The following is a 13,951-nucleotide window of genomic DNA, read 5'->3' on the forward strand; positions in this document are numbered from 1 at the left end:
AAAGTCTGGCTTTGTGATGTGTCTGATATTGGAGAGGATTACAATATTTGATTGTAGATTTAAGAAAACTGAAAGTTCTTAGGTGGAGATATATGAAATAAGATCAAAACCCCCTCACCCTATCCTCAAATTCTTTTCACATGCTCATTTAGGAATCAACAAAAGAGAAAAACCTTTTACTAAAAATAAAATTAACTAGTGATTGGCATTGCTAATTTTTATGCATAAGAGGGAAAGAAAGCATCCCAGTTATGTTTTACAGGAAATCATAGAGAAAGCAAGCATGTACTCTGTGTCATGTGAGCTTCTCTAAATATCAGCATTGGTTTCTAAGTAAAAAAGGGTCTGCAAAGCCAAGATTTGACATACAGAAGTCACCTGTGGCTTGACAGTGTTCAGCACAGTCTGACAACATATGGAGAGCCACTTCCAATGCCTTCTACTTCTGTTTTACTGTAGTTAGAGACCTACTTGCTGTTTGTCCCCTCTTGGGACCCAGCTGAGCCCAGGCCATTTTAACACCCCTGGAAGGGTGGGGAGGGCACCAGAGCTCTCTTGGCTCTCAACACACAGCAGCCCAAACCCCTTCTGACAAAGAAGTCAGTACAACAGTCAGAGACATGCCCTGGCTGGGCACAGAATCTCAAATGAACAAAAGGCCTGAAGAGCACCCCCTGAGCACTGTATCAAAGCTCACCTCATTTAATGCAAGCATCTGCAGAGGGTATTTTCCCCTCCAGGCCTTCCACGTCCTTCTCTAACATTTACTGTTTGAGATCAGTAGTCTATACAATTTATTGCACCTGTCAAGGCTAATTTATTCATGCGATCTGGCAGTAATCAAAAAGACTGAGATCGATGTGCCAGCAAACCCTGACATTTATTCATATTTTAAAGTCCTATTTGACCTTGAACTGCAGCTAACTGGAGCTGAAGTGTCAGCAGCTCTGTGAGGCTGGCGGGGTCTGGCAGATCGGCGCCTCTCGGCTAAAGGCGCGATGGCAGGGCAGCAGGAAAGGCTGAGCCACAGACAGAGGGTGAGGAATACAGCACCACTCACAGCTCAGAGCTCACAGACCCACCAGCCAGCCCAGCACGTGCACCAGTGCAGATGATGCCTTGAGAGTTTAGCTTTTGTCTTTTTCAAATCCTATACTGCATCAGTGCCTAGCTCTAAACCCCGTGTAAAGTGTAGTTTATCGTCTTCACATTTTAGTAAGACAAAACAATCCCTCTGGGCCTGTGATCCAAGGATACCCTACAGCCTCAGGCCCTGGAAAGTACAAACAAAAGTGAACTGGGGAAGGAGCAAACTGGGGGAATATGACTTCACTTCCTGAAGCCATAATTGGAAGATTAATGCCTGATATGCAAACAGACCTAACTTACTTCTGTCTGAAAAACTTGTGCCCGTTGTCCATCCTGGGTGTAGCCTCTGCAAGGCTTTTGGCTGCCAGGGTGTTTTTATTGAAGGCCCTGGATAAATACTTACTTTACCCTCTTAACTCAGTGTAGCCTCTGTTCCAGGTAGCCATTCCAAGGCACCACAGCTCGAGACTGCACATTCCTGCAGAACAAGTGTTCAGGAGCCAGTGGATTTCTTGAGGAGGGATAAGAAGGGTGAGAGAAGGGAGTGAAGAAGGAATATGATGTGTGTGTGTGCACAGGCAGGGTACTCCACGCTGTTCTCAGCAGACTGCTGCCAGACTGGCCCCAAGGGCTGTTCTTGGCAAGTGGAGGGGAGACAGAGACAGAAAATGGCACCACCTCCCCTCCCTGGGGGATCAGGGACAGTGGTGGTGACCTGGCCACAGAAGAGATATCAGAAACTCTGCAAGCCACCAGGAACCTGCCAGCACAACGGGGCAGCACCATCTGGAAACAGGAATAGGAAAAACAGATCTCAAGGGGATTGCTTTGGATGTGCTCTTGCACTCCTACTCAGACCCAGAATTCAGGACTCACTCATTCCTTCTCAAGTCCATCACCCTTGTCCTTTCTTCACTCAGTCAGGAATTTCACTCAGGCATTTCAAGTGCAGTTCTTACAATGTATGCAGGTGCTGGAACCTCCAGCAATCATTTCAGGTTTTCAATTCAGACCAATTAGTGGAGAAATACAATAAAGTTTGTTTTAAATAGTTTCAGCCTGGCTCTGCCATCAGATGACTCTCAGACATCTCATGAGGACATCTTTGGAGCCTTCTGCCTCAGTTTCCCCTTGGTTTAATGAAACAAAACTCATTCATCTGCTTCCTCAGAGCGTGCCAGGAATTACAGACAGGACCTTCTCTGAGGTCACTGAATCACTTGATTTTCTTCTGATAGGAAGATATTGGTGCAAATGACATTCTCTCAGAGACACAGAGGAAATCTAAGTAGCATTTTAGGTAGAAATATGCAGCTACAGTTTTACTAAAACACGTGAATAGATTATTTTATCACAGTCAAAACACTTGACTATGTGATATGCAGTTGCACCCAGAACAGATTTTGCAAATGTATTTTGTTGCTACTCTGGGTTCTCCTTGGCTGCATTTCTCATGCTATAAATTCTGTATGTCATATTAAATATGATTTCTCAGTGAGATCTGCTTTTTCTAAGCCTAGAATACAAATAGAAATGACAGTTATGTCATTTTTTGTTTGTTTTCCCTCTCTTTTAAATAGCTAACACCTTTCCATTATGTTGAAAGAAAGCTACCAATGGAAAACAACTGGCATTTTGACCAATGCTTTTGTGCACATTAAATATATGTCTAACACAGCCATGAAATCTAATCTGATGCTCATGGAAGAGGAACAATGACATATGAGGATGCAGAGGGAATTTATCTATGTGAATCTAGACTGGCTGCAGCATGCAAGCAGTGAAACTACACACAGAGCTGTGTTACAATAAACACTCTAATAAAACATTTCAGCCAACCTGCTTCCCTATTTTTCCTGTGTAGAAAGCATAATTTAAAAGCATTGTGAAATGTTGTGGCTGTAAGTATTTTAATGAGGTTTTTTTGCTGTCTGTGCTTAGCCAGATAAGGATCTGGTTCTGTGTTCCATGCCCTGTTCTGGCTCCTCTAACAGGAGGTGCCAGGTCTCTCACTCCTCTGGGAGCTCTTTTGGGAGAAAAGCACCAACTGCACCTCTCACTGCTGGCTAATCTGCTGCTGCCTTCTACACAAAATGCTCTTTCAAGCACAGTGTTAAGCTGCCCTTTTTCCCATGTCTTACACACAATGCAGATAATGATAAATTTGGCACCAAGGAGTGGACCTTTATCCAACAGCACAGCTACACGTGTTATTCCTTCCCTGCTCCTGAGCTCAGAGGTACCTGTCACACAGACCAGCTCAACATGCTCTGCCTTATTCAGGTGACACTAGTAAAAGGATAATTATTAGTCAGTTAGAGATTTCTTTAGCAGACCAAAAAATGTACAGCAAAAAAAAAGATGTCATAGTACCTCACAGAGTCTCCCAGGCAGAATTAAAACAAAGCCAAGCAAACCTTGGCCCCACAATTCTTAACCCTCCAAACCTGCAACTCTCAAAGATCAGCTCTGTTGCCCTCATGCTCCCATGACAAAAACACTTCAACTTGCCACTGGTGATAATTTATATGTTTGTGTCATAAATAATGGTGACCTGAACACTCCTGCCAGGGTGACACCTCAGCTGTACATTTAAACATCTACAACCCCACCTCCAGACCTGCACTCACGCCTGGAGGAGCTTCACAGCTCAGCCCTAAGGCTGAAAAACACTTTCCCAAAAGAAGTCATTTACCTGGAGGCACCTGGGGAAGCCAACACAACCACACATCAGCTTTGGTCACGGGCAAGGGAAGCAGTTTGGATTGTGACCCACACATCCACCAGCTGCTCCTCCAGAACTTACCCAGGCTGCTGGTCTGGCTTGGGGACAACCACACAGGACACCACTCCAAGCCAAATCTTTGCTCCAAGTGCAGAAATCTGGGCTGAAAGGACTCCTCCCATCTTAAGAGCCCTTTGTATTTCCTAGAGGTTCCAGATTAAACCTCTCATCCCCCAAAAAATGAGAACCAACTGGGGAGCTACTCAAAAAGTCAATTAGGAAAGGGGCATCCCCTCTCTCTGGGAACAGCTGGTATCCTGGATCACTTTCACATCTTGGTTTTTTTGTGTGGAAAAAGGATGCTCTCCACAGAACTGGTTTTTCATCTGTTTTAAGAGTTCTGAGAGTGATTCAAAATGGTTCCAGAAAAACTCAAAGAAATCTTTTGCCAGGTGTGCTGGGATCAAGCTAAAGACTGACATTTGGGCACCTCTAGGTAGAAAACAGCCCAAGTCAGGCTTTCAGTAATCAGCACCAAAATTTAGAGTTCTACAGACCATTTGGAGTTCTGCATGAGCTGTTATTTTGCAGCACAAAATATGTTGTATCAGAAAGTTTCTGAACAGCTGTATCTCATCTCTAGTGTTTGGTTCAGACTCATCATTAGGCAAGTGAAACCTATTTCAATCTCAACACAACTAACACACTCCTCTTCATTTCCTCGCCCCCTCTCCTTCAGTTCACACTTGCCTCTGAAGAGGAACATGTGTTAGATTTAGATCAAACCTGCAGGAAAGTGGCTGAGAAGAAAGTGGCAAAGACTAAGGGAGCATTTCCTTTCCTCAGTTATTTTGCTGTTGATCTCTTTCTGAAATTTCCAGCCCTGTGCTTTGATAATGTCCTGGTACATGAAAGAGTTTGTAACATAAAATGTTACACTCGATGGAGCATGATGTGATATTGGAGCCAAATGGCCAGATGCTCTTTTCTGAGCTATTTCCAATGCTCCCACTTTAGAGAGGTTTTTTTTTAAAAATACTCATAAGCTCCAGTCCTGTAGTGTGCTGGCAATTTCATGCTAGAGCACCACTGTGCTGTGTTCTGATGAAATCATTGTTTTTCATGCTAGGTTAAAGTTATCCTCAATTTAATAAAAAGAAAAATAATGAAGAAAGTAAGAAAGAAAAGAAAAGAGGACAGTATGGTTCAAAGAAATTACAGACAGGTAGGGATTTGGGTTCTGTCCCCAAAACCAGGATCATCTATCCCATTAAAAGTACAATTAAGACTATATTAATAATCTGGTCAGAGAAAAACCCAGGTACTCTTAAGTTCATCAGAGCAGGCCCAGGGCCACGTTTTAGCTGTTTGGCTTTGCTTTACACTGTTTGCACATCCAGTTCTTTCACATGGGGAAGAACTGGAAAGGAAACCCTCTGGTGTGAAATGTGGCTGAGGTCAGACATTTGAACCCTGTCCCCAGTGCTGGTTATCAGTGGAATCAGCCTGTCCTCATCTGCTTTTTCCCACCTGCTGGCAGCACTGGATGGGTTTTGGGCAGGGATCAGACCTCAGAGCTGGGATCAGAGTCCCTGGGACTGCTGACAGCTCTCACCCATTGCTAACACAGCAATCACCCTCTGCAGCCCTGGCCACTGCACACCTGGCCATGGGCAAGCACCAGTGGTGGCTCTGGCTGGTTTTGGACACTCCAGGCTTCAGCAGGCTGGGATTTAATGCCTGCACGAGCTCCTTCACTTGCCACAAAGTCTGTCTGCTGTTCCAGACAGAATGCATTGCTGCTGGGCACAAATGCCTCGCCTAATCTCATCCTGCCTGAACCTCTGGAACTCTGGTGGAACCAGGAGATGCTGAAGCCTTGGGTGTGCTGAGGGCCTGGCTCATCACTTCTGCACATCACCACAGCACCTACTGCTCCAATCCCTGCTCTGCAGAGGGAAGGGAGCTGTGAATTAATGTAATCCAGGCACCACCACTTCAATCCTTCTGTGATTTCTTAATGCTTGGCTCTGCAAGCTTTTCCCTTAGGAAATACCTATAAAACTACTAAATTAAACTGGAGATGGTAAAAGGGGACACCTTTACTTATGCAGGAGGGTGAGACCTGGGAGATTTATCGTGAGATCTTTGCAGCCTAAGCAGTGGGGCAACTTCCAGTAACAGCAGATTACATCACTTACAAGGATTTTGCTTAGGCGGTGTAGAATTGCTCAGAAACATTTTTAATAGCATTTAACTTCATGCTGAAAATGCTGATTTATTGCACTCCAGTGTGAATAGGCATGTCTAAGGACAGAGCACGCTACTTTTTCAGATGTCAGCAACTGTGGGGTTTTGTTAACATCATTTAAGTGATTAAACGTCTTTGAACTAAAAGGCTTTAAGGCTATTAAGTCAAAACTGAATTAATTTATACTAAAAATTACAGCTTGGGAAAGGTCAAAATAAAAATGAAGTATTTTCAGATTCACCATAATAAGACACTTTGATTAACCTCTATTTTTGTACAATTTTCACTTGTATTTTACCACAGCATGTGTGAAAAAATGCTGGAATTTTGAGTAACTGATCAGAACTGAGCTTCTATTTAGCTCTAAGACTAGGGACCTGGCCTCATGAATCACACAGAGCAAAAAGCATTGTCCAGAATTCAGAATTAAAGTTTGCTATACATAAACCTTGTGACATTTTTATTACAGCATACCAGTCTGGAATCTGCATTTAAAACACTGACTGCTCAAAGGAATCTAAATCTCTTTAGCTAAAAGTAATAAAATGAGGTCAAAAATTCACTACTCAACAATCTACCATTAGCATTTCTGCTCAGAAAAAGTGTAGTTCATCTATTTTTAAAGAAAGTAAAGGCAGGGCATATAACATAAGTTTGGGAAATATAATGATTTGCTTGTGTATGGAAGCCCATTAGGTAACGAGCTTCATTTCCTCATAAAGAGATTTCAGTGCATCTACACCAGGATTGTTTTTACAGCACACACAGTACTTGTGTAAGCCAGAGTTGGGTCTGAATTTTACACAGCCCACGGTTTCAGGTTGGCCTCCATGACCAATTAAATCACAACACCAGAGAGCACAAGGGGTCTGAGCTGGATCCTGCCTGGGCTCAGCTCTTCTCAGTCCTGAGGAATTCTGTGTTCCCAGAGACATTCCACTGACAGTGGCCACAAAACTGGCCCAAGTTAAGTGGTACACACCTGCTGAAGCTGACACAGTGCTACTGAGGATAAAGCAGTCTGATACTGGCTATAAAAGAAAAGGAGTTTTACCTGCAGTAATCAATGTGGAAACATATTTTTTTAATTTAATTTCTTTGGATTCTTAATGGCAGAAGCAAAACTTAATTTCTGCTAGAGCATCCTTTGAAATAAATGCTTGATCTCTTCCCACCCACCATTACAGCTGATGGGCACAGAGTAAAAAGAACAGCAATTCATTCACCTTATCACTGGAGCACCAGAGGAAGCGAGGGATCCTTAGTGCAATGATTAATGGCTCACTATAAAAAGATGCATCATAAACTGCTTGTATTAGGTTAAATCATAAACTAGGCTTTCAATGTTTATATGATCCCTTTCTAAATAATTAAGTGTGTCTGTAGCTCCCACTAGGAATGGAACTCACATGATGCTTGCAAACCATGCAGTTTCTTACAGGGTCATAATTTGGGTCCCTCACTTAAAGGGATTCCTGTCTTCCTCCACATTCAAGCACTGCTTGAATTTCTCTTCCTGTTGGGACATCTCTCTGTACCACAGGACAGAGAGACCATTTGATGTTCAGGAGCAGCAAAAATTATCTACCCTGAATTTAGGGTGTCTTCAGCCTGTGCTTATGAAGGGCAACTCATCCACAGAGGAGTCAGCCAAGACTGGATGCTGTAATTTCCTGTGTTTAGGTGCTAATAATAACTCCCATCAGCTTCAGTAGCTGGTTGGAGAACAGTGAGAGAATAGCACCATTTGTCCTACCAGAATCCCCCCAATTTATCCACCTTGTGGTGAAACTGTCACCTTTAAAAAATACAGTACAAGGTGACATTATGTAAGTGTTCATCTATTTCCTTACTATCACAAGGCTGCAAATGTGCCCATCTCCCTTTTATTTCCCAGAACAGCTGATGCTTTTTCTCAACCAAAGCAGAATCTGCCTCTCTTGGCAAACAGGCTTTGGCTCAGCATACAGTCCCCCCCATCAGGAGAATGTTGCAGCTCTAACCACTGTGAAGTTTACACAGAAAATAACAGGACTTTAAAAAAGAGCTGCAGAGCCCTTAAATATTTTCAGTAAGCACACTGGGTAGCCTTAGTCTGTTTCTGCACTGCTTATTCATATTCAATAAAGAAAATCACTCAGGTTAATTATTTTAATGTTTCCATCTGTGGAATTTAGAAAAGGGCAACTGTGGAATACCCAAGATCATGATTTTTTAATAAACAATAGATTTCATGGGAATTAACTGGGTTATCAAAGAGTATCCTCCCAAATCAGCTCATTAGTTTCACTCACTTTCCCTATTTCACTTTATTAAAACAACTTAAACAAGGGTTCACTAGATGCAATGTAATCTATCTCAGGCACTCCAAACCTAATCCCTTTTCTCTTAGCAATAACATGATAATAGTTTGCAAAAAAGTTAAAAAGGATTATTTTTACAGCTGTTTCAAATAGGGACTGTTTTCAGCCAAGCATGTGCCACGACTCTCCCTACATCTTATTATTTATTATTATATTAATTTTTGTTCTTTACTTATTGTTCATTTATTCATTCCTTTTTCTATCTTTCATTGTTTCACACAAGCAGTCACACATGGTCAACAGCATCCCCCTGTGCAGGTGGGGAGAATGCACCAAATATCCTTGCATGGGTCACTGCACCAGAAAGGAAAGAAGTGATTTTTTTTTTTGCAATTTACTTGGAGGTTCTGGAGTTAAAAAAAACCAACTTGGCAAATTCACAGTGGTTTTATAAATAGCCTAGAGAGAAGGGAGAAGGTTCCTGTGCATTTTCACACTGTTAGTTTCTGACAGCTCTGAAAGACACACAGGAGGGGATCACACATAGGATTTGCAAATTAGGAGGCAGACACTGTGTATTACTTACCATGATGGAGCCAGGCTGGAAACACAGAATAACAGACCTGTGCTATGGACACTCAGCTTATTTCACAGCAAACTCACACTCTTGTACTTTCATAAAACCTTTTCCAAACAGTAGGGTTAGCTTTTCTTATAGGGGAAAAAAAAAAACCCAATCAAAATAAAACCCAAAGCAAGAGAGCTGGTTTATAGATCCAAGGTTTCTCTAGGCTTTAACAGGTCCTATCCCTGAAACCCCGTCCTTGCTCACCTCAAATCCTTGTCTCTTCAAGCAAGTGCTATTTCATAATCCTATTAAAACCTCTGCCTCTGTTTACCAGGAGCCCTAATGGTTCTCAGCAAGTTCTCCTGGCCTAAGGAAGAGCGACAGCTTTCAGATTTCTTAGGAGGCTTATTCATCAACCACACCAGAGTTTTGCCAGAGTGTTCAATCTATTCTGGGAGCAGCCATGTGGAAAAAGTTTCAAACAGCTCAAAGCCCTGCACAATGATAAAGGAAAGCTCACACAATCCTGGTAATAGCCTGACCCTCTTAAGGAAAATTGGATGATTTGTGGTAGCAGTTTTTCTGTCCCCTATGTGAATTCTGAACCTTAACGTATAAGCAGTGTATTCACACAGTCCCATTACAAACCCCATCCCTCTTGCAATGCTGGAATAACAAATACACACCCATATGTGAAAATAAACTCTCGCTGCAGTGACCTTCCTCCTCAGCCCAGTGGTGTGAAGGAGTTTGTAGCCATTTTAGAAAAGAAAAAAGAGCCAGATAAAGAATGGACTAATTTGATGTTCAATGTTTCACCATGAGCAGAATATATGCTTTAATGAGCACATTACATGCACCAGGGACATGTTACTGGGAAGCAGGGGATAAAGAGTAAAGGGAAAATAATTAAACAGTCAGCTTTATAATGAGGAAACTCTGTTCATGCAACATTAAGCGGCCTAATTTTCAAACACCAAGCAAAGACATGTTCCTTGGGCTTCATGGGGACTTGCTGGCAAGCACCACCTTGAAAACAAGGACAAGAAATCACAGGTATCAAACCTCCTTTAGGTCCAGGCCACAGGGACAGATGCTGTTCCAAAGTCATCTGTCCACACTTCACACTGACCTGTCCAATAGGATTGAATACCTGCACCCTGTAGTTCTTATTCTGTAAGGAGGATCCTTAGAGTTGTAAATATCCCATCATTCATAATGTGTGTATGATGAACATTACAACTGACTTCTACCAGCCTGGCCTTAGTTTTCTGTAGATATTGCATGTGTTAGACCACAAATGTACAACCTCAGCTACAGGCAATGAGCACATGGAGACTCAGAGCGGCTGTTTGCACGAGGAAGGTTTCTGGGAAAGGGGAAAACCTTTCTCACTGGGTTCAGACCCTGACAGGATGAACCAATAAAGCATATTCCTGACTGTTATCAGCTCTCTCAAGGCCTGTAAGGCCAGGAACATTCATTTAACTGGCACTGTCCCTTCCAGACAGTGTTGCAGCATCAATAGCCCATCAGTCAGGCAGCAGCTCTGCTGGGCCACGAGCTCCCCAGCACCCTGCACACAGACACTGCACAGGGTCTCCTCTCTGTTACTCACTCGCATGCCTAACTCGATGTTTTCTCCTCCATACACCTCCATGCCAGGGTCAAGCAGGCCAATCTCTCCAAAATACTCTCGGTCCACCACAAAAGAGCATCCGATCATGGCTGGTGTCCTGCACGGAGAGATTAAAGCAACAAATTAAGCCATTGATTAGCTGCTACAGACCCCACCTCAAATTTACACAGATTAAACAGTTCTGAGTCTTCAAGTTTATATTCTAAATTTACCTATTAGCATCAATCACAATGCACTTCATGTATGCAGGAAATTCCAGTACTCCTCTATTTGGTGCTGTAATTTCTGAAGGCTTTCTGTTGAATCATTCTCTAGTTAGAAGTGGTCTCAAAGCTCCACAAAAGCCACACAGGGTCCTGGATACTCCTGGCTGGGCACTCCCATCCTCTACTGATGCATATATTTATACACCAGGATCTTTGCATTTATAGATTCAAGTTAATTGATAAAATACATCTTCCTGATTATATTTCCCAGAGCCAAGCCTGGAAACAGATTTGCCTAAAAAAGCTGAGAGCTCTCCCATACACAGGATGAGACATTTCCTATATACATCTTGATTTCACATCTTGTACCACTGAAAAGCATATCTTAGACTAGCAAGGAATAAATTTGGTCTAGGAGCTAAACTAAAAGAAGGATGCAACAAAGGTAAGGAAATTCGATACCTTTGCAATGAAATAAGCCTTGGAGGGAATATTTCAGGTATATTTTTTAAAATTTTACCTATGATAAAAGAGGAAAGGAGATGGGGGGAAGAAACACACACCACTTGTTTCATTTTACTTTTCATGTATTTGAAGCTGAACACAGGCTTCACTGGATCAAGGCATCACTGCTTTGCAAAACTGAGATTCTAGTTTGGGCTTAGACTCATTATTTTTCCAGCCCTGCCTCCCACACAAAAATCCTCTGGAGGCAGCTCCTTACAGGAGTAGGATGCTCCCATGAGGATGTCTCCTCCCTTTCTAATGAGGAATGGTACTGCCAGGCTTTGCAGACCACTCTCAGGTGCTGGAATCTCTCTCTCTGGGGGATGGATTTCTGAAGCTATAGGCTCTGTCCATTAAAACATTGAGTTGTTAATTGAACAGGGGTGGGAAATACATTTTAGATGCAACTACATAATCATCACTCAGAGATGAATGCCACTGAGGACTGTCTTTGCAACTCCCTCTCTCCCTTCTAGAGTTTATTTCTTCTCATTACATATATTCAAATACAGACTTCACAAGCCTTCACAGCTTTTTCAGAAGGAAAAAAAAAAAAGTTTTCAGGAGCAAGCAACAACAGCAGAACAATGACAGAAGGAACCACATCCAGATTTTATAATTTTATACTGGACTACAGCATCACATTGACATATCACGAACACTTTTCAAAAAATGTGCTGAAAAAGCTCAAGGCCCTCACTTGGCATTAGAACTGGATTTTTCCAGTACCTGAAATACTCCAGTACATCCACCACTTTTAGTGCAGTGCAGCAGATTCTCTTGAAATCTAGAAATGGCCACATGAGCAAAAGCAGCTGTGTTAGCACCTCTTACCCACTGCTCACTGCCCAAGGGGCAGCACATGAGGAGGTGAGGGCCCTCAGCACTTCACAGCTTCAGAGCACAAACTGCTTTATATAAAACAACCTTTTCCCTTAATCATGCACTCTCCAGTAAAACAGAGACACTTCTAGAAGGAGAAAACAGCAATTAGAAATGTACTATTTTTTACCAACACCTCAAAGGTGTTGTGAAACTTAATTGATCTGTTGAATATTCTTTGACACAATGGAGGATGTTATAAGCATTAATTATAATCAACAGCAGCACTCAAAGGATAATGTGGGAAACACAGCAAAATGGGTTTTGCAGCTAAAAGCAGCCTAGAATGGTATTGATTCTGCACTGGAGAAAGATACAGCATAGTCAGCTGGGGGGAATTACCTGATAGCACTGCTCCAGCAAGGAGGCATGAGAGAAACACTGCTGTGGGTAATGCCCTGGGAAAGGGAGGAAGCACAGAGGGGCTTCTGGAGCTCCCCATCCCTCCCTGCCTGTGGCAGCAGGAAGAGAGGCCCTGCGTGGGCAGAGCAGTGCCTGCCATGGGATGGGACACAGGGAACAGAGGGCACGCTGGCCACGGAACAAAGGCATTTGCTGCAGGTCTGAGTCAGGGCTATTTTGTGTCAGTGAGATCCCCAGGAGCACAGCTCTGTTGGTAAAATTCCAGCAGGAGCTGACACCTTTTTCTCCAGCCAGGTGCATCCCTCTCCTTCCCCTTCCTGCAGGGAGATGCCTGGGGGCTTCATCAAGAGCCAGTGAAGGAGAAAGGGATGGGGACTAAGCTGCACGTGATACAGTCAGTCTTCCTCTGCCTTATGCATCTTTCTCTCCTGCCTTAAGGTCAGCATATATTTATATATATTCATTTATATATACATTTATATATACATACGTGCACAATGCAATCAGGTCACATTTGAAACAGTTTCCTGAGCAGCCAACTGCAACTTCCAGAAAAACTGACAAAAGCTCGCAATAAATACATAAATTCAAACCCAAATAGAAGCATAAATAAATATATAAGCATAAATGTCTACATACAGGCATACTGAGAGAGACAAGGAGTTTCAAATGACACATCACATGTCATATCTCTGAGTGTTCCACCTCTCCCAGCAGGATGTTTCTTTGATTCAGGTTCTTAAGCAGTGCCTCAGCCCTGGTCTGACATGTAAGTGAGGAAACCTGCATGGTACCTGCAGAAGTATTTCTATTTCTCCTACAACTCATGTCTTCTGTGAGGAAGAGTCACACCAAGCCCTGAGAACAGAACTCAAGGACATATTTGCTGCTCAGGAGATACAGGGGGAAACAAATGACAAGATGACAAGCTAATGCTCATCTGGAAAGGCAGAGCAAATATGGATGCAGAATAATTCTCTGATGCCTTATGGGAGTAAATTTTTTGGAACAGGCAGGACACCCCTCAGAACCTGGACAAATAAAAGTGACACTGTTCTGTTACAGGCTCCTGTGAAGCAGAAACTGAAAAGATGGCTTTAAGCAGCCAATAAGCACTCACCAATTTTATTATTACATGGCAGCATGGTTTATCATGAAGGACTTTAGCTCCTAAGCTCAGGTACGCAGGTGGATTTCTTCCCAGCCCAGACTGGTTTAATCAGTATTGTTATTGCAGACCAGCACAGGGCCTGGCTTGCACGTGAGATGGGCACACACACCCCCAGATAGAGGAAGCAGCACAAAACACTTCACTGGGGGCACATCAAACTCTAATTTATGTCCATGAGCAAGGCACTGGTGCTTTCTGGAGCAGCTGATGCAGTGCATGTACGAACACATCCCTACTGGTACCAAGC

At 42.9% G+C, this 13,951-nt stretch overlaps 1 protein-coding gene across 5 annotated transcripts in view; it reads right to left on the bottom strand.

Moving 5' to 3' along the window:
* The window catches only part of GALNT9 (polypeptide N-acetylgalactosaminyltransferase 9), a 410,584-nt gene that overhangs the window by 51,835 nt on the left and 344,798 nt on the right, over positions 1-13,951 (bottom strand). For 4 of the 5 annotated variants that reach the window (XM_086855455.1, XM_086855456.1, XM_086855454.1 and 1 more), the window contains one exon: positions 10,555-10,672. In XM_086855455.1, the coding sequence (XP_086711581.1) occupies positions 10,555-10,672 (118 nt within the window). Of the gene's footprint in view, positions 1-3,895; positions 4,387-10,554; positions 10,673-13,951 lie in introns of those variants that run through there. The other variant, XM_086855458.1, reaches the window with a different exon arrangement.

The sequence above is a fragment of the Cyanistes caeruleus genome, chromosome 18 (assembly GCF_971803275.1).
Source record: "Cyanistes caeruleus chromosome 18, bCyaCae1.hap1.1, whole genome shotgun sequence".
Lineage (NCBI taxonomy): Eukaryota > Metazoa > Chordata > Aves > Passeriformes > Paridae > Cyanistes > Cyanistes caeruleus.